We start from the raw sequence: 27,747 nt of genomic DNA, 5'->3' as shown, positions 1-27,747 counted from the left end.
GAAAGAATTCATGAGAGAGAGAGAGAGAGAGAGAGAGAGAGAGAGAGAGAGAGAGAAGAAAGAATGAGTGAGAGAGAGAGATAGAAGAAAGAATGAGTGAGAGAGAGAGGGGAAAGAATGAGTGAGAGAGAGAGAGAGAGAAGAATGAGTGAGTGAGAGAGAGAGCGAGAAGAAAGAATGAGTGAGAGAGAGAGAGAAGAAATAGAGAGTGAGAAGAAAGAATGAGTGAGAGAGAGAGAGAAGAAAGAATTAGTGAGAGAGAGAGAGATAAGAAAGAATGAGTGAGCAAGAGAGAGAGAGGAGAAAGTGAGAGAGAGAGAAGAAAGAATGAATGAGTGAGAGAGAGAAGAAAGAATGAGTGTGAGAGAGAGAGAGGAAAGAATGAGAGAGAGAGAGAGAAGAAAGAATGAGTGAGAGAGAGAGGGGAAAGAATGAGTGAGAGAGAGAGAGAAGAATGAGTGAGTGAGTGAGTGAGAGAGAGAGAAGAAAGAATTAGTGAGAGAGAGAGTGAGAAGAAAGAATGAGTGCGAGAGAGAGAGAGAAGAAAGAATTAGTGAGAGAGAGAGAGAGAAGAAAGAATTAGTGAGAGAGAGAGAGAAGAAAGAATGAGTGAGAGAGAGAAGAAAGAATGAGTGAGTGAGAGAGAGAGAGAAGAAAGAATGAGTGAGTGAGAGAGAGAGAGAAGAAAGAATGAGTGAGTGAGAGAGAGAAGAAAGAATTAGTGAGAGAGAGCGAGAGATAGAGAGAGAAGAAAGAATTAGTGAGAGAGAGAGAGCGAGAGAGGGGAAAGAATGAGTGAGAGAGAGAGAGAAGAAAGAATGAGTGAGAGAGAGAGAGAGGGGAAAGTGAGTGAGAGAAGAAAGAATGAGTGAGAGAGAGAGAGAGAAGAAAGAATGAGTGAGAGAGAGAAGAAAGAATGTGAGAGAGAGAGAGAGGAAAGAATGAGTGAGAGAGAGAGAGAGAAGAAAGAATGAGTGAGTGAGAGCAAGAGAGAGAGAAGAAAGAATTGGTGAGAGAGGCAGAGAGAGCGAGAGAGAGAGAGGCTCTGATATCTCTGGCAAACTTTCTCATTTGGAGATTGTACTATGTTTTATCATTTACAGCTTACATGACTGTTGTCCTGCTCTGTCATGTCTTTCCTCATCTCTCCCTCTTGTGTCGTGGTGTGTGTAAATGTCACTCGAATCAGGAAACTTATCAAAATCCTCATATCTGATTGGCCGAGCTGCAACACGTAACAGCTGCAACAAATCATGTTGTGCGGCTTTTATTTTAAAATGGGGTGGGTGTGTGTGGGTGTGTTGGAGGAGGGGGGAAAGACCTCTGAAGATCCCTAAGACCTGAATGACTGTATGAGAGACAGAGAGAGAGAGGGAGAGGAGTGTATGTGCGTGTGTGTCTGTGAGTCTGTGTTTATCAACATCACTAATTGGCTCAATCGCGAACACCTGTGTGCCTGAAGCCATTTGAAAATATTCTCCATAGAGATCCCATTGAAAATAAAAAGCTTAATAATTCAAAAAGTTTAAAGGTTAGAAATATGAAAAGTCATAGCAGACCTCTGGTGAAAGAGCTGAACATTTTAATAGTTGAACGGTTTCTGTAGCTTAAAAAATGAAGGAGAAGAAGAGTTGGAATGCTTAACAGCATTCCAACAATAAAGAAACAGGATAACAATAGTTGGAATGCTTAACAGCATTCCAACAATAACATATATATAATATATTTTTACATTTATATAACTGCATGTACAATATTTTTACACTTGAATAATCAAATGCAGAGACAGTTATTTACCAATATGTTAGGAGTAGTTACATTTACAACCGGCCCTTTGAGGGCGACAGTGTGGCCCGGAGTGAAAATGAGTTTGAGACCCCTGCACCAGAGCCTCGCCTCAGTCTTTTATGACGACCACCTGCCTCACAGCAAACACAACAGGGACCCATTTGAAGGAGACACCATCATTATTGATAATTAGCAATTATTTATCGATGTATTGAATGCAACAGGCAAATTACCCATAACTCAGGCTAAGAGACTATTAGGCTGCATGAAGTGACATCATTGTTGGCCTCGGCCCACAAGAAGCCAAGCCGACTCTGTGATTGAAGCACTGCTTTTTGCAAGCTGTTGTCACTTCCGCGATGAACTCGCATCTTGCATTCTGATTGCAAAGATCTGATGGAGTTCGGTTTTTCAGTCTTGTGTTGAACATGAGTGTTACTTAGTATCCTAGCTCTCTGCCTCTGTTTAGATTTGTTTCTATTTCCTGTTGTCTTTTGTCGTTAATATAGAGCCATATAAACAACTGTACTGTATGCATAACCCCTTTTGGTAGGTAAATGGAGGTGCAGGACAGGAGTCGCTCCCCATCCCGTAGAACCAGCCGGGTGGAGCAGGTGGTGGGACGATGGCTGAGACGGTCCCGAGACCTGGGCAGCAGGTCTCACTCTCTGAGCAGGTAGACCTCTGTTTCTGTCTTATTTATGTTCACTAGTTAGAGTCTCCATTTAATCTAACCTGTATGTCTTTTGACTGAGGGAGGGACCTGTGTGGAAAATATGGAAATCACAGGAAATCCACATTAGTGACCCATTAAGCCATCTGCATTATTTTAATTTGTGCTGCATCTTGCTATTCTGTTGTATTTATTATTACTCTCATTATACGTCTAATACAGACCAATATAAAGATCTGCACTGATTAAACTGCCAGAGCAGAAAGGGAAATGCGTGATATGCGAGGTAAGATTCTGAATTAATCATTTTAGTTTTTTAATGTATGTTCACCTGCTGCTCTCCAGAGACCGGGTTGCAGTGGATGGGAAGTCAGCAGAGTGCAGTGGCTCTGATCAGAGGAATTATCCCTTCCGCTTCATCGTCCAGATCCAACGGGACCCGGACCTCAACTCTCATGGCCTCACTCTGTCCTTGCAGACCCCCATACTGGTGCAGGAGGTAACCCCAGGTATGACGAGACTTATGAACTGTAAAGGTAGAAGAAGGACAAAGCAACAGTACAAAGAAGTGCTGATGAATATGATTTAGTTCATCCACGGTTTCTTCAATGCACAGAGCCCTTGTCCCTGAAAGCACTGCAATACTTCTCACCCTGAACAGCTAATGAGTAATAGAAATACAGCACTACTCAGAGTTAGGGAGTTTGATCTCATAGCTGACACTGCATGTTTCCGTGAGCCCAGCTAATGTCTGGTTGGTACCGCTCATCCTCCCCAACACCAGCTCAGACTTCTTCCCCCATAGAGATCCCAGTATACATGCCAGCTTCCATTGCCAAGCGCTGTAGTGTTTTGGTCTGCTTTGTCAGTGTCTCTTGCCCAACAGGCACCGCTGCTACATCTAATACATTGATATATGATGTGCTTGTAGAGACACAAAATAATGAATTAATTGCAGTGTGTACAACGTGTGCATGGGATTCGGCTCACAGGTCCATTCTACAGCATAGTTGGTCGGAGGGTGTTCAAATCAAATGTATGCTGTTCTTTCAGGAACAGAGCATTTCTTCTGTCTCTCTCCCTGTTGTTTCTTATTTAGTCTCTATGTTTCTCAAAGGAAAATGTAAGAGTGGAGCTGTGCCAGACCACTGCAGGCCTCTGGCCAGTGTACAAGACAAGCTGTAAAAAGTGGAAACTCAGAGGGAGGCTGAGACTGTATGCTCATAGTGCATGCCGGCACACAAAATTGCATTAACAAAAGAAACGTATTGTGGCATTGGTGTGTGCACGTGTGTATGTGTAAAGCATCTTCAGTATAATGAGGAGGCAAAACAAAGGATGAGCTTTTGAAGCAGATGGACTTTTTTTCTCTTTATTGAAGCTCTCAGGCAGCATTTCCTCTTCCTCTACTTTCCTCTACTGTCGCCAAGAATCTCTTCCAATCGAATGCCAAATGTACTTTCTGTTATGTAATAGGTGGGTAAGATGGGGCTTAGGGGTTCGATCGGGGTCTCAGTGAAGGAGAAGGGATGTGCATACAGCGTGCCTTGGAAGCTTCACTCAGAGGTAACAAGTCCTCAGCTAAATGCCTTTACCTTGGCATAAAGGTGTATCAGCACCTGTGAGGATATCACGGCACAGCACCTCCTACTGGTCACAATGTAAAACTTACTCCGATATGCTCACCGTTGGTACACCCTTTTTAACTTGACGCTATTGGTTATCCATGTTGCATGTTTTTAAAGGGCCTCCTCAGTTCACAACAACATAAGTTATTCTCCAGTGATTGGCCGCTGTAAATGTTGTCACATCTAAAGCTGCAGAATTATGCATAACACACCGTATCTTGAGTGTGATCTACTTGAGGGCGACTGTGGAGAAGTGGACCGCAGGGCCGTCCTTCAATCAGAGAATCTGTGGTTTGGTCCCCGGCTCCGGCTCTGCTAGTCGCATGTTAGTCGCTAGTCAGATAGAATCTGAATTGTAAGTCACCTTGGATAAAAGCGTCTGCTAAATGACTGTAATGTAATGTACTTACAGCCCTCATGGTTAATTACCTTTAGAGCTGATGCCAGGCTGTAAGCTATGCTGAGTGAATCGTTCAAAGATTACTGAAATTGAATTCCAAATGGCCGTGTGTGCTAACAGTATGTTTAACCTCGCAATATTGGTGCATCCCTCCACTCGTATTTTGCATGGTTGAGTGTACCGTTCTAAAATGTGATATGTCCATTTTAAGTTAAAGGTTACACCGGAAGGCAATCCAAGCAATCCAGACAAATTAAAAAGATTTTATTATAGTGGCTAAATCATTAAAAGAGCCAACATGTTTCGACCACTGTAAGTCTTTGTTGTGGCATTTAATACATACAAGTAACACAAGTATTAGTTACATTTGTGCCAATGAGCCGCTTACCAATATTTGCACTGTCCCCAATTGACAAAAATACATTAAATGTATCTTCCTATTAATAACTAACTAATTTGTACTTATGTAGATCATATTGAGGCATCAGTATTAAATTGAGACTGTCTCACAAACAGAACAAACTATCTGAACAAACTTCAGATAAAGGAAAACAAAATAAATGTTTTGACATTCATCCAACAATGTGAATGAACCAGTTACAGTGCATGTACTATATATGTACCTTGTTATAATCCTGGACTGTATAGCTACATGCTGTATTCATGAATGTGCTACAGCAAATGACAATGACATGGCCTTTATATATACTATAAAGCAAATAGGATATCTGAATTAAAAAACATATGATTAACGTAGAGAAATACACTGCATGCTAAAACAAAGACCTGCACTGTAAGTGCTGCAAATCCACAAAAGAAAAACAGCTTTCCAATTGTACTATTCTCATCTGTCTGAAGTTCAACATTTACTTAAGTCATTAAATACATACTGTATAGTATATTATATTCAGCCTATAACTGTACTCTGAAGTGCATTTTGCTGCTGAGCTGCCGAGCCACAAGGACCTGAATCCCCCTGAGGTTAGGGGGCCGATTACCTCGCTTTCGACAGTCTGGCTCAAGTCTGCTCTGTCACCATCTGCTTCTGCCTGTCACACACACACGCACACACACACACACACACACACACACACACACACACACACACACACACACACACACACTTGCTCATGTCTCCAGTGGCCCCACTAAGCCTTGGTTCAATCTTTCCTCTCTCTCTTTCTCTCCGGCACGTGCTGCAGCATCTTAGTGAAATATGAATCCTTTTCAGAGCTATCGGTGTCACCTGCATCTGTCTATGTTCATTCTGGATGGAACATCAAGTACTTGTATCTCAATTGAATAGCTCAGTATTGTAGGGTTACCTGATGCTAAAGATGCTGTCGATGACAGTAACAGGAAGACGATGGCAGGGAGTGGTCTATGGAGACAGTGACAGGGGTGATGTCTGTTTATGACACAGTGTCCATAGATTACACACAGTTTAAAGTACTAAATTAGTTCTTGAGTCCATAGTACTTACTTAATCCTCCTTGTTCCCTGTGGAACATAAGGCTGCTACTCTCTGCCTCCATCTGATCCTGTGTTGTGACAACCTCAGGTTAGATTTTCTTAAGGCTACTTTAGGAATGCGGTCCTGGTCCGTTCTGAGGAAATGTCCTCCAGCACCAAACGTAAACAGTTTGTGTTTTTCTACGGGTCCTCATTGGAGATCTCTTCTGGCTAAATGATGCCGCAAATCAAGTCAAAGAGACATTCATTGTGAAAAACATGAATCTGTTATTATAAATCATGTCACTCTCAACCATTCACCGGCATTCTGAGCCGTACAGCAAAACTGATTTGAAGTTACAATTGTGAACTTGTTTTTTTAGGCTGTACCGTTTACTTGCAAATGCACTCTGCGCTTTCCCGAGCCTGACGCTGATGTCTTAGCTGCATGCTTTATCCTAACTGAGGAAACTCTTCGACATCATTTCAGAGAGTTTTCATCCATACTAATTGGTGCATGTGATGTTGAATTTATGCACATCACTTGTGCTTTGGAGATAATAATTTGTGCATATGCCTGCATGAATTCATGTAGGCTGTCTACAGTGAGAACCAGTGTTTGCTGTGGTGCCTATTGCCTTGAATTACATTATGTCTTTTAGTATTTGTATGGTGGAAACTCATTGACACTGTTCATGCCTTTGTGACTGTGCACAAAAATAGAAATTCATGCTTTATCCCAGAATTTTAATAACATAAAATCAGATCTATTAAATGAGAAAAGAAAGTGTCTTGTTACATTTTGCATTATTAACATGTACAAACCTGAGTTAGAGCTATCAGTAGCTCTGTAAAATGAAATCTTCCCAATACTCAGCATGTTGGCATAAAGCACCGGACAGATCGTTTGCCATACCTCCATCTAATATTGTGAAACTCTTTTCCACTAATGCACTAATGAAACAGTTCTTTCTGTAATAGCTTGACCAGGGAGAAGTTAAACGATAGGTTCATATATGGAGTTTGAAATAGGTTTTGCTTGCTATAATTATTCCTCCTGTTACTTCTGACCATTAAAATATCCCTTCTTAATGCTGCCAATGAAAGTAATGGGGGATTAAAAATGGATAGTGAGAACAGGAGGAATAATTACAGCAATAAAAACATGCTTTAATCCATATGTGGGAACCTGGCTATTGTTTTAAGACAGACTTTAAAAATTGCAAACCATTCTTTAAATATGCATCATCATCCACTTATTTAAAGATGTTGACCATAGGATGTGCAAACAAATCTCCAATTGTTAAAATCCCCAGTGACAACTCTGTTAATTTGTATTCAAGGTTTTTCTTCCATTCATCTCCTAATACAATGACATTAGCCCACATGGTAACAGTTACCATCTAACTATAGTGTTACCATGTAACTAGTCACGTGAAAAAAATATAATTAAATCTATGCAAGAACAATTTTATTTTCACTTACAATAACTTATAATCAGTTTAAAGGCATTGTAACAGTGTTTATAATGTATTATAAAATTGTTATAATATATTTCAACTGTGGGAATGATAATACACTAATGTCCGGAAAAACAAAATGTGCAAATACAATTGAAGTATCATGATACTTGACCTAATGTCATTCAAAAATGCTTTATGATGTTTTATGATCATTTTTACAAAGTATTATGAATATTTCTGCATTCTTATAATGCTATAAGCGTATTATAATTAATTATAAGCATGTTGATAATGCATTATAGATATGGCCATCATAGAAAGTGTTACCAAACAGGTTTACGTGTCTATTCACGACTGAAAAGAATCACACGGAGAGAAGATTCTGCCCCTAATGTCATCAGCTGTGCAGTGTTAGTGTTGGATGCTGGGCTATAGAGACAATAAATGAACAGTGACATTGATGGTAGAATGCGTCACATAAAGAAGGCGGAGGGATATACATTTGTTTGATACACCCTAAATTAGATGCATAGTGATCAGATTACTGGTCTGCGGTGGCACAGTTAGGTTTGGAGAGCGGTGTGAAAAATGATGCATCACTGTGAGATGAAAGGAGATCACTAGAATACAAGCTACTGCCTGGCATCAACCCCAGCCAATCAAACACCCTCAGGCATGACAACACAAGGACATTTTGTGTGTCCAGGTGGTCCTGCAGATGGCCGGCTCGTCCCTGGCGACCAGCTTGTGAAGATCAATAACATCGCTGTCGATGACCTGACCCCGGAGCAGGCTGCTGAAATAATCAGGTTGACACCGTCAGCTCACAAACACACACACACACACACACACACACACACATGATTATCAGTACATACACCACAAAATAATACTGTTTAAAATTAGACATTGCACATTAAGTCTAACCTTACCATCCCCCCCTGTGTTTTTGTTTTTCAGGGAGTGTCAAGATTCATTGGCAATGACTGTCCTGAGAATGATGCTGGTGAGTCTACTGCATCTAACTAACCACAAACACACAGTTGGATGTAAACACATTCAGTTGGATGATGGCTCCAATTCCAGCAACATTCAAGATGAACTCAGAACATCGCTTGTAGAAACATACACAGGCATGTATGTGTGCAGATACTTACATTCTATAGATGTACTGTGTCTCTATACACTTGGGATTTTAAAATGCTGATTGTCAACAAACCCATTAATCATCATGTCAATGAGGATCTGGGGTCAAGCGCCATTGCTAACAAGCATCCTGTCACTAAGTTCCCACCACTACGTCAGTGACATCACCCTCAAAAACTTTGCCCGACTGACTCAAACAGACACACACTCTATCATGATCGCTACATATGTGTGTGTTTACTGTGTGTGTGTGTGTGTGTGTGTGTGTGTGTGTGTGTGTATGTAGGTTGTGGATCTCACTCTGTGAAGCTGGCGTGTGTATTTGCACTAAGGTGAAGTAGATCGGTAAATAAATGGCCGCTCCTCAGTGATTCTCATCAGCAGTTCTGCTGATAGAAGCATCTTTTTACCATCTGATTCATAGCTCACAGCTCCTCCAAGAAATCTTCATTGAGCTTTGAGAAATTATTATCATTTCCCAGAAAGTGTTCATCTCTGTCATGCATGTTGATGGTGACAAAACATCAAAAGTTATATAAGAGTAGGAGGATTGTTTTGTCAGTTTCTTCTGGGGCTTTCAATCCACCATCCACCACTAACTGGCTCTGCAGTAATGAAGGCAACGATTTGCAATGTGTCAGTGACATTGAAGCTGGCAAAATGTCCTTCCATGTGAGTCTTAGAAGTCCACCAAAGAAAAACATGTTTTCTAATCTCAAACCATTCAATAATGAAATGTGTTTGGTAAAATTTCTGCATGCATGCAAAAGCAACGGGCTGTGTGTCTTTTCATTTTCCTCATATTAGCACTTTACATTGCTGCGCCAAAATAGTATCTGTACAATATTGAGTCTGACTAAATCATTTTAAAAGAAACACTATGACAAGCTGATTTATTGATTTGTAACCCCCCCGCAGGGCCCAAAGTCATCATTCATCACACCAGAGAAGAGGGCCAAGCTCAGGTCCAACCCTGTGAAAGTTCACTTTGCTGAGGAAGTTGAAGTCAATGGACACTCTCAGGTGAGTGAGAGAACATGGGATACTGTTATTCTCTACCCTTCAATAGCTTACAAATCAGCTTTAGATCCCCCATCCCTCTCTTCAATGTTAGCTTATTATTATTATTATCTGTTTTCAGTATTTCCTTAAGACAAGTGGTATTCTTCACATTCATTTTTTAACTTTAAACCATGTATATTATTTTACTGTAGACAGGTATAAAGACCTTTTGAACACCTTTCTCTTGTACTGCTGAGTTAAAGGTTGGCTATGGAGTTTTAAACCTTGAGCAGCGCTTCCTCTGGGTCCTGTTTTTGCACATGAGTGCACTGGTGGTGACACGATACACAATCTTGTGACCCGTGCATGCAGTGGTTTCACACTATGCTACTGATCAACAGATGGTCATAACATGAAGTGGAAGAAGCTAGCAAACATGGATGTAAACAACGATGGATTTAAAGTTCGCTTTGCAAAGTGTTTTAAAATGTGATTTATTCTTACTAGTTGTAGCGTTGCACAATGACGAGGAGGGATGTTTTATAATTGGTCAGTATTCTCTTATAAGCCTGGCTCTGGTTGATCAGGGTTCTCATCCTGCCAGCGGATGTGAAATTAGCTGGAGGAGGAAAACCACAGAAGCTTGAGTGGCCATTACTAATTTCAGAGAAAACACGGATCGATATCTGTCTCATCCTCCAGTCCTAATGTCTGTGATTACAGGACAATAAGCATCAGCGAAGGGAAAGAGGTAGAGAAGAGGGGGGGGGGACATGCTGGATGGGAGGGTGACAAGGGAGGAGTTGTTTAAAATTTGAAAGCTCTCCATTTGAACTTTAAAACATACAGACATTAATGTTGTATTACATCACAGTGTCACTACAGAAAAACACTTAAGATGACTCACCACAGTGAGCAGGCTGGGCAGACAGAAACAGGCAAGATGATGGTAAAAGAAACTCTGAGAGAAGAGTGTAAAATGAGACAAAGCTTATCTCTCTCTTTCCTGGTGTAATTGTTTTTTTTTATCTGGCTTGAAATTACAATTATTATTAGGTATAAAGGCAATTCAATTATATTCCAATAAAACTGAAATTCATATCAGCAGAGGCATTTCCATGCACTTGTTTTTACGTGCATTTTTAGTCTATCGAAGATCAAAAGTAAAATGTGCCAAAGTGCCCGGAAACAGATTTAAGAAATATCATGACAAATATGAAGCATGTGACTTAAACGCCCCCTGAATCTTCACTGAAGAAACTAAAAATAGCAGGAGAGAAAGCATCAGCTCTGTGTGGAGCGATGAGACTGTAGAATCACTTAAATTAATACATGAAGCAAACAGAAAAGTAATTTGTCCATCATGTTTTCCATATGGATTTCCCCCATTTAAGCTTTGACTGGTGCTCTTTAGTTATATCATCTTGATATACAAGGCTGCAGAATTAGCGATATTATTTGCATAACAATAGCAGATTGAAACACATTACGTCATTATTTGTCAAGGCCAAATGTAGCACAGATTTTAACCAAATTTCCAGAATATTGACAATCGGCATACAGAATTGCAGTCCTCCCTTGGTCCAAACACCTGGATGTGTTATTTTATTCCAACTTTAAAGGACCAATATACAACATTCAGAGCATTTATATAGAAGACATAGCAGAAGCACCTAGTGATGTAATGCGCTGTGCCGTATCGTTTTGGAACAGTGCCGTCATTGATGACGCCCAAAGCTGAAACCCGTTGAGGAATTATTGTTCCTGAATAAAAACATAAAATCTGAACATTGTAATACATCTATAGCTGTTAGGGGGCTCTTTCAGTTTGGGGTCCGAGGCCCAGGTTACCTTCCTTGGCTAAAGGTAAAGTCTGCCCCTGGTGTTTTTTTATCTTGTGAACCAGAGTGTATTTCACTGTTGTTTCACAATGTGAGTAGGTAGTAGCTTGGGTGTATGATGCTACCGCGTCATGGCAGGTGAATTGCTGAGGACCAAAGGAAGCACAGTGTTGAGTGTGAAGTTGTTTGTATGAGCAAGCTGCAACACCACAGGCCAAGCATTCAGCCCGTTCTGAACAGTCTGAATAAATCTGCTGTCTGACTCAAACACAGAGACACAAACTGCTTTCTTTTCTTGACTCTATCTCATATCAGGCTGTCAGGCTGTTACTTACAATGCCCTTGAATGAACTACCAAATGTTATCATGCTCACAGTTTCATTTGACACTTCCCTTGACCCCATGTCTGCTTTGCAGGGCAACTCGCTGCTCTTCCTGCCTAATGTTCTGAAGGTCTATCTGGAGAACGGGCAGACCAAGGCCTTTAAATTTGACCCCAGCACCACAGTCAAGGTACTATGCAGTGATACAGTCTACCATATTGATTCCTCTTATTTATTAATTTTCTACTGGATACTATAAATAGAGTTTTGGGAGTTCAGAGATGAAGCTGAGGTTCATTCTGGAATGGAAGTATTTTTCTGTGATTCTTAATCAAGTCAAAAACGGTGGTAATTTTTACGACCATACTGTGCTGATATAGTTTAAAGTTTGCAGTAAGCCTTATATTTAATGTAACTATAGAACTGAGATGATATTGGATTGTATTTATGATCTGATTTAAAAGCTACAACTGATGTGATTCGCGCCCTCTCTCATTTTGTATCAGTATGATATATACTGTGCATCAGCTTCCTTGATTTGCCAACTACTCAGACCTTATCGTGCTCCATTGAGACCGACAAACCTCAGATCAGCTCACCTCAGCAGTTATGTTTCCTGATGTCATAAAATATTGTCTCTCAAGAGGTAATGTTCTTCCCTGTGCATCAGGACATTGTGATGACACTCAAGGAAAAGCTTCCTCTGAGCCATATTGAACACTTCTCCCTGGTGCTGGAGCAGCAACACAGCATTTCCAAACTACTGCTGCTACATGAAGAGGAGAGGATACAGCAGGTACACACACAGACACTAACTCTTGTTTTACGTACATCTATATCTAAATCTACACTAAAGCTGCATTTAAGGTTTAATCTGTGACTGCTTTTAACTGAATTCAAAGCAATACATTTGGAGCAATGTGTGTGTGTGTGTGTGTGTGTGTGTGTGTGTTCAGGTGGTCCAGAAGAAAGAGGCCCACGACTACAGATGTCTGTTCCGTGTTTGTTTCATGCCCAAAACCCTCCAAACGCTGCTGCAGGAGGATCACACAGGCTTTGAGTACCTCTACCTGCAGGTAGATCGATGAACTTCAGACCCACCATTAATCTCCAGGCGGAAGTTAACTCTTCCTATCTCTAATCTGTTTTGATAGTTCGTAGGTTTTCCATTATACCCTTAACTTACCCTCGAGTGAAGTTGTGTGACACCTCTTAAAGTCCAGTTATTGTTGCAGTTGACACATTTCACCGTGATGTAAATCAACAAACTGAAAGTTTTTCAGTTTGAGACATGCAAGTAGTTTACAAACCATATATGGTCCTGAAATGCGTTTTTTTTCTGTGTCTGTTTTCACCATTTGTACCGTTTTGTACATTTTGTGTGTGTTAGGGAGTGAATGATGTGCTGCAGGAGCGCTTTGCAATAGAGATGAGGTGTAACACCGCCCTGCGACTCGCTGCGCTGCACATCCAGGAGAGATTGGCGAGCTGTGGACAGTCACCAAAGACCAACTTAAAGATAATCACGTGAGACACACACGCACAGTTAAAATTCTATTCATATCCACTAAATTAAACTATAATTAACAAAGGACTTTACCGCAGAACCTGTGGAGGTCCTATCTTTTTGGCGGGACAAAAATAAATATTTACTGGACAACTGAATGTTTTTTGTTGAATAGAACAACTGCAGTCTTTTAGCACTCAATGAGCATCAAGGATGCATTTTATTATTGGAACTGTTACAGTCTTCAAGGAACAAAAGGGGTTTTGGGATGCTATTCCAATCACATGTATTGTAAATTCACACATCCTTCAGCTCTCTATTAGTCTTGTACACACAAACAGACCCTCTCTCTCAGTCTGTGTTTTTGTGTTTGCTCTAGGAAGACGTGGGGCATAGAGAACTTTGTGTCATCCACCTTGTTGAGGAACATGCGGGAGAAAGATCTGAGGAAGGCCATCGGCTACCACATGAAGAAGAGCCAATCACAGAACGATCCCAAGCAGAAGGGTCTGTCAGTCGATCAGACCCGGATAAACTACCTGGAGGAACTGAGTGATCTCAAGTCATTTGGAGGGAAATCCTTCAGTGCCACCATGATGGTAGGGCTTTGAACTGTTCGCTGTACATGTATATTTATCTTTTGGTGAGTGGTGGTTGATTGGAGTTCATTGTCTATAATGCCTATCTGTTCAATGACCCCTCCCCCTGCTCCCCCACCCTTCAGCTTCAGGACAGGGAGTCGATGGTTACCTTGTTGGTGGGGGCGCGCTATGGGGTGAGTCAGGTGGTCAACCACAAACTGAGCATCCTGTCCACCCTCACAGAGTTCACCAGCATCACACGCATCGAGCTGCTGCCTGAATCCGACAAGGTCAGCCTGGTGAAAATATACCTGCAGGACATCAAGGTAAGAGCAGGAAAATACACGCACGTAATTTACAGAGGGAAGACAAAATACTGTAAACCTCATCTGAAAGCACTTTTACTTTGAAGTAACTGAATCAGCATTACAAGCACTGCTACAGAGGTGGGTTATAATAGATTCCGTACGAATTAGCATTATTTGTTCCCCCTTTGTTGATGCAGTTTGATGCACCTGCAGGTAGGTCACAGGAAATTTAGCTGCTTTGGAGGTCTGAAACTGCCTCTTTCATAGTTTGAAGGGACAGTTCACGGCAAATCAAAAATACATATATTATTTTCCATCTTACCTGTAGTGCTATTTATCAATCTAGATTTTTTTGGTCTTAGTTGGCGAGTGTTGGAGATATCGGCCGCAGAGATGTTTGCCTTTGCTTGAATATTATGGGACTATATATGGCATTCAACTTTTGATGCTCAAAGTTCCCAAAAAATGAATTAAAAAAGTAGTTTCATGTTGGAACTATTATATTTCTACCAAACTACACCCACCAATCTTATCACCTAGCAGAATTAAGTATTTATCTGTACTCGATACTGCTAGCTCATCTAGCACCACTGAGGTAGCTAATACAGCTCAGCCGTGGAGGATGCCATTGTGGAGAATTTCAGTATTAAACACAATATAAGTAGGATTAAATAACACCCCTAGTGGTGAGTAGAAGTGTCACAATAATATATATGTTAGTCACAATATGTTTACAATATTCTTACTTATAGAAGATATTATATGTTACAGTCTATTAACTCATTGAATGTATTAAATCATAGAAGTATAGTCACTGTAGGTATTAAAACACTAAGAATAAATCTTGAGGGTCAGATAGGGATTCTGAGTGAGACATGCAACAGCAGATAGACGATGGGGCCAGTGGGATGGGTCAAATGCCAAAGCTGACCACGACGGAGAGGTGGAGCCAAGATGTTTTGCTAAAGGATCGATCCAGGGAGGGGACAGAATTCAAATGGAGCCAATCACTGATCAACGGAGGATCAGTCACACGTTTTATGACAGTTACGACACTTTCCAACTGTCGGGGCATATAAAAGACTGTTTTAGAGAGCATTCCTCAGACCACTTCCGCCCCTCTTTTTCAGTACCTGGAGTGGCCAGACCTGTGAGGAGGACGCGTGCATGTGGTCTCTGTTCTCGAGAACATTACTATTGATAGTTAATTCAGTTTGTAAGTGAACTTTGTGTAGTACATTAAATATTGTTTATGATTTTGAACCGGATCCAGTATGTTTTTCTGATGTGCGTGCACAGTAAGAAGCTCGCAGCAGAAATCTCGCAGCAGAAATCTCCCTGCGGCCTGCAGCAGCCTCTCATCCTTTTGTTTAAACCCTAATGTTTACATTTCACGCTGTCACCAGCACAAGCTTCATGAGTACATGAACACTTCCTTCTGCGAGGTGGTTCGATTGACAGTGTAGTTTGGTAGAAAGAAAAAAGTTCCTACGTGAAACTACTCACAACAAGGTCTTTGGATTATCTTGAGTAACCAGTCATGATTTCTGGAAAGAGACCCTGCTTTTGAGTTTTTCAAATGTTTTATTTTGTCTCTTTGAGCACCACAAGCAAAGTATCACATTGTTCTATTATATTTGAGAGAATGCAGACATCTCTATGGACGATATATCCAGAAATAGGCAACTAACACAAAAATAATCTAGATTGATAAATAGCACTACAGGTAAAAGGGAAAATCTGTCATTTTGATGACTATGAATTAGCATACAACTTAACATGTAGCTGTGATTTTAATTGTGATTAATTTCTTCGAGGTTGTTTTTTTACTGACCTGTCTACATCATGTTGTGTACCCCCTCCTGTAAACAATGTGCAGATTTAAGCATTTAAAGAAGTATAACTGCTTTTTCATCAACATGGTGACCCCTTTGGATACGACAGGATTACTAAGTGTTTTTCCACTCCTGAAATTGACTTTCCATCCCTCTACTTTTATTGTCTTATCTCATATCAGCCCATCACATTGCTGTTGGAGTCAACGGCCGCCAAAGACATGTCCTGCCTAATAGCAGGTTATTGTCGAGTGTTTATTGACCCCAACCTCAATGTCTTCCCCTGGATGCATGACTTCAAGAAGCACAGAGTGTCTGCTGAGGAAGGTACACATTTACAGTAATATACAGCCATGAAATGTATCCATGCATTCATTAAGTCACACACCAGTATGTTCTAAACAATAAATAACAGTCTTATGTTGGTGTATGTTCACAGGTTATGTGTCACGATGCGGCAGCGACTCAGACACCTCCTCAGACTTGGACATGGAAGCGCTGGTCACCCTGGTGTCTCATGACGAGAGGCCCTGCCATCGAGTCAGATCCTCATCAGACCCAGAGGGAAGAAAAAGAAAAGACCGAAACAGAAGGAGAAACAAAGATGGCAAAGAAAGGGGAGATAAACCTTGGGAGGATAAAAAGCAAAAGGAAGAAAAGGATGCTGACACTGAAAAGGAAAAGTCTCCCCTAGATAAGAATAGAGAGAGAAAGAATGAAGACGCAGAGCACAAGGAGGAGACAGAAAGAGCGCAGGATGGTCGGCAAACACAGACGGAGATAACGGACAATGACTCTGGGGAACATGGGGAAAAGGTGGGACAAGAAGGTGGAGACGAAGTGCGAGTAGCCGAGGAGCAGCCGTCTGTATCAGAAGCATCGGATTCTTGTAATACTGACTCTCGGGTCATCACCAGCCCTTCCCTCGACTCCCTCGATGCTTTGGAGGAAGATGACTTAATTTCATGTTCTTCCTCCTCCTTCCACTCCAATGTTCCCTCCCAAATTCATAGCCACTCTCCCATTCAGCTTCATCCCGACTCTCATAGGCGCATTCAGCCCCACCTCCTCGCCCCTCCACCAGCTCACGCCCACCCTCTCATCCACCTCACAACTCACGACAGACGATGGGGGGACTGCAGGAGGTCGGGCGACGGCGCTGATCTCCAGGTCCTCGCACCGGTCTCCCCCTCTCCGAGCCTTCAATACATCCAAAAGTGTTCAGGTAACCCCAGCTCTGATGACGGCTCCATGTGTTTCGCTGAGCTCTCCCGCCTTGTGGACTTCCTGCCGAGCCCTCCGGAGGCCAGCGAGGACGATGAAGAAGAAGAAGAAGAAGAGGAGTTGAGGAGGAGGAGGAGGAGAAAGTCGGCAAGAAGAGCAGGTGAAAGAGGGAGCGTAAACAGCGAGGGCAGTTTTAAAGAACTTCCACTATCCCCGTCCCCGTCCTCCCACATCGAGTTTGTGTTTAACTTTGACCAAAGCGACGCTCGCTGCTACTACAAACTCTGTTCCAACATCACCCCCGACAGCGCTCGCAGCCTTCCCTTTCATAATGAGGGAGAACCCTGGGAGGAGGTGGAGGAAGATCCGGCTAAGGCGGTTGACCTGGAGCCTATCCCCATCCTTCAGCCACCACCTGGCTTTGGAGACAGCAGCTCTGAAGAGGAGTTCTTTGACGCCAGAGATCGCTTCACCTCACCTGAAGACCCAACCTTGGGGGCCATGCACAAAGGTGATTTGGTTTTCATTGTGAGGCTGATCACACGAAAACACAGGCTGCTAATGCTGTTTTTGCTGCCATCTAGTGGCATGTTGTTGTGTCACAAAAGTGACACAACACTGCACTAAAGAGTAATAAAACGTCATTGCCAAAAAGTAGTAGAGCAAACTTCTGACCACTCCCACTGTACCGTGGACTTGAGGTCCACTGTCTGTATGGATTCACTCTATAGAGCCTATAGAGCTCAGTGCAATCAAGCTCTCCTGCCAGAGACAGCATTTCATCCATTACACTTAACTGTCCAAAGATATTTATTAGTCTGGTGGTGGAAAGTAACTAAGTACACGTACTCAAGTACTGTTTTAAGTGCAATTTTGAGGTACTTGTACTTAACTTGTGTATTTCCACTTGGTGCTACTTTATACTTCTACCTTACTGATGGAAACATTGTACATTTGACACCACTGCATTTATTTAACAGATATATTCACTAGTTACTGTTGAGATACAGATTGCAAGTTAAAGATTAAACCAGTTGTTTCCAACCTTTTTGGCTGGCATGTGACCCCTGACAAAAAGCTTTGTCCTGATTGGGCCCCTTTGTCAAATGTTTGTCTGTCAATGAGTTGTTTGTTCCACTACAGAGAGAATTCACCTCTAGACTTCCCAGGTGGTTTCATTAATTGAGCTCAAATTGTCCAATATTTCACAAGAGTACAAAATGAGTACAAAAATGAATTTAAAATTCTGTAACAGAACTTTTTTCTTTTTTCATGTCCCATTAATAATCTCACAAACCCTCCGGTTTGTCTTACAACCTTGGTACCACTGAATTTAACAACCTAATCAGCTACAACAGTAACTATACTAATGTCATACGTAATAATGTATCAGTCACAGGTGACATTTTTCTGGGTACTTTTACTTATGATACTTTCAGCACACGTTGCTGATAAAACTTAAGTACTTTTACTTTGTGTTTTTACATTGTTGTATTAATACTTTGACTTCGGTTAAGGATCTGAATAATTTAACTCTTCAACTAAAACACTGAGATGACATTGGTTAACATGCTTTCCATAATAAATGGTTAAAAATCAATGCAAATTGCTTTTATTATTATTAATGCACCAAACCTACTTACAAAACGTGTTTATTTTCCTTGATGGAGACCTGATACTTGACAAATGTTGTGGGCCTATTTCCATCTTTACTTTCTAATTTCCTGCTGATTCTTTGATTGGTTTGTTCAATTGTAGAATCATTTTTAATTAAGCTCATATTAACTGTAAATAAAGACATAAACCTTCAAGCAAAGGTTAAGTGACACAAAACTATGTTATTGAGCTGATTTGGATTACCTACACTATGTTTACTTCCTGCTTCTAATTATTGAGGAATTAGTTTGAAACACAAAAAAGCTCATTTTGATGTACACTCTGTTTTCAACAAAAGATTGCTGAAGCTGAGACTTTTTTTACTATGTTGCAGATATTCACACAGAGATGAAACTGGACTTCCTCAGCACACTCGGCCTCAGTGACATCAGAGTCTCGGTGACAGAGGCAGACAAAGATGGAAAAGAGGAAGAAGACAGAAAAGTAGGAGACGAGGAAGGAGGCGGCAGAGAAACATTGTTCCAGCTCAGAAAAAGATCCCGTAAGCGCCGTTCCTTCATGGAAACTGATTACACCTCTAGGGTGTCATATCCAGAGCCAGATCCTAAAATGCAGAATCTGGTCTCTAGTAGGTGTCATAGGAACCTCGTAGCAGAAGCCAATGACGCACAGATGCTGAGTTCAGATCCTGAACCTTCCGAGCAAACCCAGAATCCCAGTCCTACGGTCTCCTCTTTGACCCACTCTGAAGGGGAACCGGCTCAGCTTGAGTCGAAGCCCATCCTGTCTAAACCCCACTCACATGGACCTGGCTCTCCTTGTGGTTTGGGGTCTCACAAACAGACTAGAGACCCACAGGCCACCTCCAGGACCAGGAAACAAGAAATGGAGATGGAACCGGAAGCAATGGAATCCAAATCAGTCACAGATCTGGTGAAGGCAGCGTCTCCTACCATCACCGTTGTCCGCTGCCGGGTGGATCCAGATGGAAAGGAGAGTGCTCATCGGAGGGGTGACGGAAAGGAGGAAAGGGAGGAACAGGAGGAGATGAGTGAGGAGGGAGAGGAGGAAGAGACAGCAGGTGTGTTGGGGAAAGGGACGTTCACTAATCATATGTTTTTGACAGAAAGCACAGAGGAGGAAGGTAAGGGGGGAAAAGAGAAGAGAGATGGGGTGAGAGAGAACTCATCCAGCTCAAAGAGACCAATCATTGGTGACGAGAGGCAGCCAGAGGCCAACACACTGCCTACATGTTTGATAGATGGGACTAAAAAGAGGAGTAATGGCCTTTTGGGAGCCCATCTGATTGCCCTCGAGCAAAACTCGTATGTACAGGACCAGATGCTTGAAGGTCTGTGTGTAAAGTCAAACCCTCCATCATACTCACCACCACCCCCTCCACGCTCATCCCCTCTTCCTCCAACACCAGTTCTTCACAAATCCCAAAGTGACTGTTATTTGAGGGGAGAAGAGGGCAGTGAAAACACGGGAATCTCAACCAAAATGTCTTCATCTTATTCCGAGGAGATGCCACAAAGACACATCAACAAAGCACAATTACATTTAGACGTCACCACCAGTATTATTGAGGATGATGCCAACGGTGTTGTTAGCTCTACTATGACTATTAGCGATGAAGTTACAGACAGCACCAATTCGGACAATGTTTTTTTTGATGATGACATGAGTAATTCCTTAACTTCAAGTTCAAGTGACAAGAAAGATGAGTGGGCTATAGCTACTAGACATAGCATCAGTGCAACTTTGGCTACAGCAAGTGAAGGTGAGTCTCGAATTATTATCAAGTCTCCCACCAACACTGAAGCTCATACAAGAATTAGTTCAGTAAATTCTGACTATACTCGTGCTATCAACTCTATCACTGCAAAGCTCGGAGTTGCAACAAGTGCCACATTTCCTACATTTAATTCAGGTACCAGATTGTGGCGTGAGGTGACAAATGAAAGTGCTTCAGGTTTGGATCAAAATGTAGACAAACCCATACGTGATTCCACTATGCATAGTGCTGAAGCTAAAAATAGCTTAGGTAGTCCTAGCTTAGCGAAAGCTAACCCAGTCACAATACACAATCTCTCCAAGACGCCTCCTTCTCCAACTCACTTCCTCTTCCAGACCTGTTCCCCGAACATTATGGGTAGCTTATCTGCCTCCACACTCAGAGGGAAGATTCAACAGTTGTCCCTTTATTTATCGCGCTCCCAGGAAACTCTCCACCAAGCTGGGGTGGGGGATGTTCCTCAGAGTTCAGCTGAGGACAGCAGTAGGGACGAAGTCGAGATCACCATCAAAGTTACAGACGTTGATGATGTCACAAAAACTATCGAGTTCGAAACGGGCACGACTGCAGAATCTGTGGAGTCGGACGATTCGGATACAACGGTTACAGGATCTGAGGTGGACGGGGAGATTTTTGTTGAAACAAACTCAGCAAAGAGTTTTCAATCAGTGTCAGAGGTGAAGGAATTAAGCCCTTTATCGCCTGTCCAGACTGAGCCCAAACCCCAACACCAACATCTGCCTCTGTACACTGGACCTATCAAGAACACTCCAGGACCAATAACGGAGCCTCCTGCCTCCATAGTGAACAGCCTCCAAAGAGGCTCTTCAGGCCTAAACATGGACACTCCTGGCCCTATAAAAGACACTCCAGAATCAAAGATGAAGGTTACAACTCCAGGTGAAGACATTCCAGATTTTAAAATGAACAATCAGTCACGTTCCATCGCCCATCCGATAGTGGTGACCACACAGAATGTAAATGGACCAGGGCTCCCTTTTCATAGTCCTGCCCAGAAAGTAAGACGGACCAGTAGTGACAGACCTTTGATGGGTCTTTGTAGGCCTGCAGGGCAGAATTCAGACTCAACCAAAACACTTTCTTCAGGCTGCCAGGTGTTTACTATCTGTGAGGATCCATCCCAGACAAAGAGCCCAGCCATCGTGGAGACTACCCCACCCTTGAAGCCTGAGTTTGGCTGCACCTCAGTGCTAGCATCTGGATGTGAGTCAGTAGTGGAAGGGCTGGAGGCTTGTGGTTGCCCAACAGTCTATACCAACTGCTTCAGCAGCGGGGACAGCTTCGACGAGGAGCTGACAGTCTACGAGTTCTCCTGCCGCACACAGAGCAGCGGAGTGACTCAGACATCTGGAGCAGGACCTCTTATGACCTCTCCACCCGTTTCCTCTTTTCTCTCCACCTCCTCCACCCACTCTCCCTCTTTCCCACGCTCCAACCTTTTCTCCTCTAACTCTGAGCTCAGCCCTCTCCTCTCACTATTATCGTACTCCTCTGACCGTTTCCTGCCCCAAATGCACAAGGACACCATCAGTCGGCTAGGCCAGCAGCGCTACCCAGAACTCCCAACGGGTTTCCAAGTACTCCGCATAGACGTGGACCAGCTCCTTTCCATTTTGGAAAGTACCGGTGCTGACAAATCCGTAGCAGGCCATGGAGGTCGCCACCTAAGGGACACCTGCCCCGCCCACTTTACAGAGAACAAGAGGGTGCTCCAGATAGAGGCACGGTGGCTGATGTCAGGCTGCCAGAAGGTGGTGGGGATTGGCCAGAGCCCAGAGGAAATGCTTCATTCCCTGGCTGACAGTTTCCGGACCCTGGTGAAGTTGGCTGGTATATGCCTCTGGTTCTCCGGTTGCGAAAGGTGTGACCGGAGGAACGCGGAGGCAGTTGCGGGTCTGGCAGATGTGGCTCGTTCTTTCAGGGACTTCTGTCTGGCAGCAGAGCGGGCCAACAGCAAGCGCAGCTGCCAGGACCTGAGCTCCAAGCTGCTAGCGAAACAGTGCACCGCGCTCACTGCCTCCGTCTTCTGCCTCACTCAGCTGTTCCGCACCCTCACCGCGCTATGAGTGAACCTCTCTGAAGTCTTTTGAGATTACCTTGAAGCCACCTGTGGTGTGTAATCTCAGATACACGAGGTCACCAGTGAGCCCACAGCTGATGGCCAGAGTGCGACTCGAGACATTCGTGTTTAGGGTGGGCAGTGTGAGGGGAGGTTACCTCAGAAACACAGGGGTGTCAACAAGAACTCTCAACATCATGAAGCCAGTTTGAGATCATTGAGGTGCATGTGGTTACTGACTTTATGCTGTGCACGTACTGTAGCCCACAAAACAAAGAGTCAGCCAACAAGCAGACCGCAGAGTGGTACTGCTTGTTTTCCAGTATTGAGAAACTGATGTACTCGAATGTATTCTATGTTATCGATTATATTTATTTATTCATTCATTTATTTGTTTAATTACAGGTTACTACAGTGAGCAAATAAGGAATGTAAAGTCAAGGGAGAAAGACATTTTGGACATAGGCATATTAGGCATATTTTCAGACGGAGGAGTAGTGGGCCTTTTACACACACATACACAAGCACACAACCTCAAATACACAGAGTGAGTCAGTATTTGATTCCATTCATACACATGCCTTCTGTGTGACTGACTGACCATGCTAGGATAAGAAACACTGTAGTTTACTGACGCTTATATATCTTTACATTCTCCAGGCGGCCAGTGAGGACTTCTTTGAATGTTACTGTTTACAAAACCAAAAAACTAGAGTGAGAAATGATTTGCTCAAATTCCACAAATCAAGCCTGAAACTGTGTTTGCCATTTTATAAATCTAGTAGCAGAATGCTGATGTATGCGCATTATGTGACTTTATGAAACAACAGTTTGGATGAGATACAGTCCTTTGCACACTTAATTTGTTCTCATTTTGTACACATATCCAGTATGGTTTATGGAAATGTAATACATTTGCTATCTTTTCTCTCATGTATTAGTCAACACTCTCTTTCTCCACCTCCAGTGGAAACACTGAACTGCATGGTGATGTGGCTGTCAACCACCAGTCTTTTCCATACAATTATTTTATTTTTTCTCTTTAGTACTAACATGTCCGGTGAGAACAAGAATCTCCAGAATTTAGTCGGAGACTTGGTGACACTTCCCAATAGCTATTTATGGTATGTAACATTGGTTATGGGAATTTTAAGAATCTTAAGTTTAAAGCAATTTGCAAGCTTTTCAAGCTCATAAAAACCTGCACGCATCTCTGAGCTTTGGGGACAGTCAGGAGCATCTTAGACTACCACTATGTCCCGTACACTAAGTGCATTATTATTACAGATTTCCCAGTATGACCACAAATAGTGGTAAACCAGTAACTGAACATGGGCACAGATAGCCCAAGCAGTGCATGATTACAGTATGTAGCACAGGCTATCTGTATGTGCTTTTCCATCTTTTGATTAACATATTGAGTGAGAGGGAGAACGTCTGTCAAACTGACCCAATCATTGGTTGACACCCTATCATTGGAGTTCCTTAAACTCAACACATTCACCACAGAATCATGTACAACACTGATTTACGTGAAGCTTATTATTGTGGATAAGCCGACAGGTTACAGCATTTTCACTTGGAATGTTTCTTGAAATAAAAAGGATTGACGCACACTGGCCCTGCATATTCACTGGAGAAATTAAAGTTAGCAGAACTAATTTCACCACTGCAGTGCAGGGAACACAATCTAATGCGAACAGTGTTTCCATATATAGTGTATATTTATAATGGCAATTGAAACTGTATTGTTAACTTGTCCTGTTTTGTTCCCTGGGGTTGCAAAAGAATATAATTTCCTCGATTGTATGCCCAATTTTCAGCAGTGAAGAATTTAATTTACTATGATCTCCATGAGAAAATTGCCCCAAACAAATGATGGAAAACGTTTTTTAAATAGTCTGTGCTCACAAAGCATGCTGTAATAAGCCATAAAATTAATTGTTGTTTCATCAGGGATTTTATCTGTGAATGACTGAATGATGACGTCTGCTCTTGCTTTGTAATGCTCAACTCCCACTATTAAAAACAATGTTAAGATTTTCTTTTTATGATTCCTTTATTGCTTACCCATTTGTGCCCTCTAATTACCAGGACAGGTTTGTTTACAAATGTCGAAAAAAAAAGTTGTATGGGGTGTAAGAGACATGCTGAACTTGAGCCAGTGGAACAAAGATTCTCTGCGGAAGATGGTGCATATGTAGGTCATGATATACCATCAGAACATTCATCATATTACATGTTGTATATTATGGATATTGTTATTATATATAGAGCAGGCATCTATTTATTTTTGGGCATCCTTTTACTGCAAGATTATTTCAGAAAAAAAACATTACTTTACACTTTTATTGCCTATCGCTTTTATCCAACTAAATTATAAGTCTCCCAAATTAGAATGTTCAAAACATTTCCAAACATACTCTACTTTAACTTACTTACTTTTTCTCAATAAGCAACAAGAAATAGAATGGGGTTTTTCATTATGTCATGGCTTTCAATTATTTTGATTATATATTTGATACGTCTTGGGTTTTTTCATATTGATCTGATTAGGAGTTAGCAAGTTGTGCACGAGAGCAACAGCTGCTGGGGCCACCTTTCCTTCGATCTTTATTGAAAAAACATTTAAATATATAAACATTGCACTCAACAGAATGGTACAGAGAAACAATGTCAGGTTCTTACATTTTCTGGAATGAGAGAAACATGGCTGTTTTATTTTTTTGTACTGATGTATTAATGGGATTCAGACAACTGTCTGCGTTTGCTAAGTCAGCCAGTCTTTCCTTCAGTTTTCTCATTTCATGGTTTTCTTTTCAGCTGCTTGCCAGTTGGAGTGCTGTTCATGATCACGAGCCTTGTCCTTGAGGTTCATGACTGGGAACCAGTCTTCAAACTGGGAAAGTTCATGGCAGTAGTTCTTCTTGGGTATGTTCACCTTTTACTGTTTTATCACTGAAATGACGTCACTCCTAAAAAAGGAAGTTGAATTCATCAATGAAACTAGTTAAACTAATTAGCTAATGTTAGCAAAGTTGAGGTTTATATATATCGTCCGATAATGGACGTTTTGCGGACTCTTGTGCTACTGCTACATTATGACGTTGCGTTAGCCCATAACTCACACACAGACAGCAGAGAGGAGCTCTGATCCCTAAAAATGTCTATGCTGACCTCAGACCAGTGTTGACCATGTTGTGCTTTGCCTGGCTAGGATGCATGGCAGAGTTGCTGAGACCCAAGCCCCAGATGACATCCAGGTCCACATCAGCCCATCAGCCCAGTGCAGTGATGCAGAGGAGACCTTCCAGGACGAGCACCAGTCAAAAGAGGACTCTGATCCTGAGATCCTGTGCAGCCCACCAGAATATCCCCCAGACAAAGACATGGATGACTACGAGTATGTATGTGCACTTTAAAAATGATTATTGAGTCATAATTTGTAATGATTTTACTGAATTAGTTCCGTTTTATTTTTGGTATTTTTAATGCAGTTGCCCAATGGTAGATGAAATAGTTGATCTCATAGATCTAGTTATTGAATTGAATCGAAAGTTTGAATAGTTATCGATCGATTTAATATAATTTAATTGACCTGAACTAAATTGTACGCACTTCATTTGAATTGTATTGATGCAACAGATGTACTAGTTATTAAAGTGAATTGATGTATTTGAACTGAATTTATTGGTAAATAAATATTAAAGAAACTGCAGTCATGTGTTTTAATATGTTATAACTTAACAGTAAAGTGTGTGAAATATCAATCTTAAACTATTCTTTTACTGCAACTGCAGAATAAGGCACCCTGTGATTTGGGAGGCTGACCATGAACAAATATTTTCTTTTTTTGTTACTGAAGGATAAATTATAATTTGTCAAAGCAAACACTTGAAAGAAACATTTCAGTATTTCTTTTATTTATTAGAAAAGTTTACAAGTCACATATCTGCAGCCAGGATACAGTGAAAGCTGAAATGCAGACATATGTAGGTTTCATGTTCACCTCAGTCAGTTTGCTCACTCAAATCCATAAATAAATAAGTTCTTAAAATAAACTTACAAGTGGTCAAGAGACCTGACTTCAGGAAATTACTTCCACATGAACTCTATGTATGTATTTACACAAAACTGTGACACTGCAGCTCGAAATCTTTTTGCTGTCGGAGTTCAGTTGCTGTTGATGTGTTGCTTTTCCGGATGCTGTGTTTTATTTTGGCCACTGTTGTTGGCCTCAGTGAGTTGGTGAAGGTCCTTCAGCAGGTCTGCAAACTGCTCCTCCTATGAGCACATAGAAAACAGACATTAGTATGTATTCATCCGGTCACTCATGGATGCTATTCAACCACTGTATACTGTCAAAGAAGGCGTTTCTCCCCACAATATAATTAATAACAGCTCATTATTTATTCAACTGCAGGTGAAACATTTAAAAGGGCAGCAAACATACTCACAAACACACTCACTCTCACATGTATTTAAAAAATTAGCAGTGAATCACACAAATTGTTTTTGACTGATGGATAGATAAAAAGTGAATTATGAAATGAATAATGAAGCTTGAAAATCTGCTTTTTCCATCTTCTTACCAGTATGTTCATTCTCTCGGCTGCTGCTGTGGCAACACTTAGCTTCCTCTCATCTTCCTCCCTCTCCTCCTCAATCACACCGAGCCTGTGACAGATGGAAGATATGATCATGTAGACAAGAACACCAAAATTACATGGAACCATCTAATATTTTACTGCTAATTAGTAACAGTTAACACAGCCTAGCCTACAACTTTCTACACCCGCGGCCAAATTGAAGTATTAACAGCTTCATTCATCTTTATGAGACTAATTAAAGTTATAAAGTGTGGAATACAGTATATGCAGACTGAATACACATATTCATGATAAAAACACAAAATGCAGGAAAAATTTAACATATTTTAAACTTTTTAAATCAAACAACTGGAAAACTTGCTGACAAATGCAGAATTACTTTTGAGCTTGACTGTTTAACCTGAAGGTGGCGCTGGCGAGCTGCTCCTCTCTAACAGCCAGCTGATTCCGGATCTCGGTCACCTCAGCCTG

At 41.7% G+C, this 27,747-nt stretch overlaps 1 protein-coding gene across 1 annotated transcript; it reads left to right on the top strand.

Annotated features, from left to right (window-relative positions):
* Window positions 1-2,345: 2,345 nt before the first annotated feature.
* Window positions 2,346-22,673, top strand: frmpd1a (FERM and PDZ domain containing 1a; the record flags this gene model as incomplete). Its single annotated transcript, XM_079278242.1, has 14 exons — window positions 2,346-2,464; window positions 2,807-2,970; window positions 8,111-8,213; window positions 8,365-8,410; window positions 9,469-9,573; window positions 11,811-11,906; window positions 12,387-12,512; window positions 12,673-12,792; window positions 13,107-13,243; window positions 13,603-13,822; window positions 13,948-14,130; window positions 16,130-16,274; window positions 16,387-17,682; window positions 19,162-22,673. The coding sequence occupies 14 exons, from the start codon at window positions 2,346-2,348 to the stop codon at window positions 22,671-22,673; spliced, it is 6,372 nt and encodes a 2,123-aa protein (XP_079134368.1).
* Between the last annotated feature and the right edge of the window lie 5,074 nt (window positions 22,674-27,747).

Source organism: Melanostigma gelatinosum, assembly GCF_949748355.1.
Source record: "Melanostigma gelatinosum genome assembly, chromosome: 11".
NCBI classification, from domain to species: domain Eukaryota; kingdom Metazoa; phylum Chordata; class Actinopteri; order Perciformes; family Zoarcidae; genus Melanostigma; species Melanostigma gelatinosum.
Note: the sequence above shows the minus strand (reverse complement) of the source record. Positions and strands in the feature narration are given on the sequence as shown.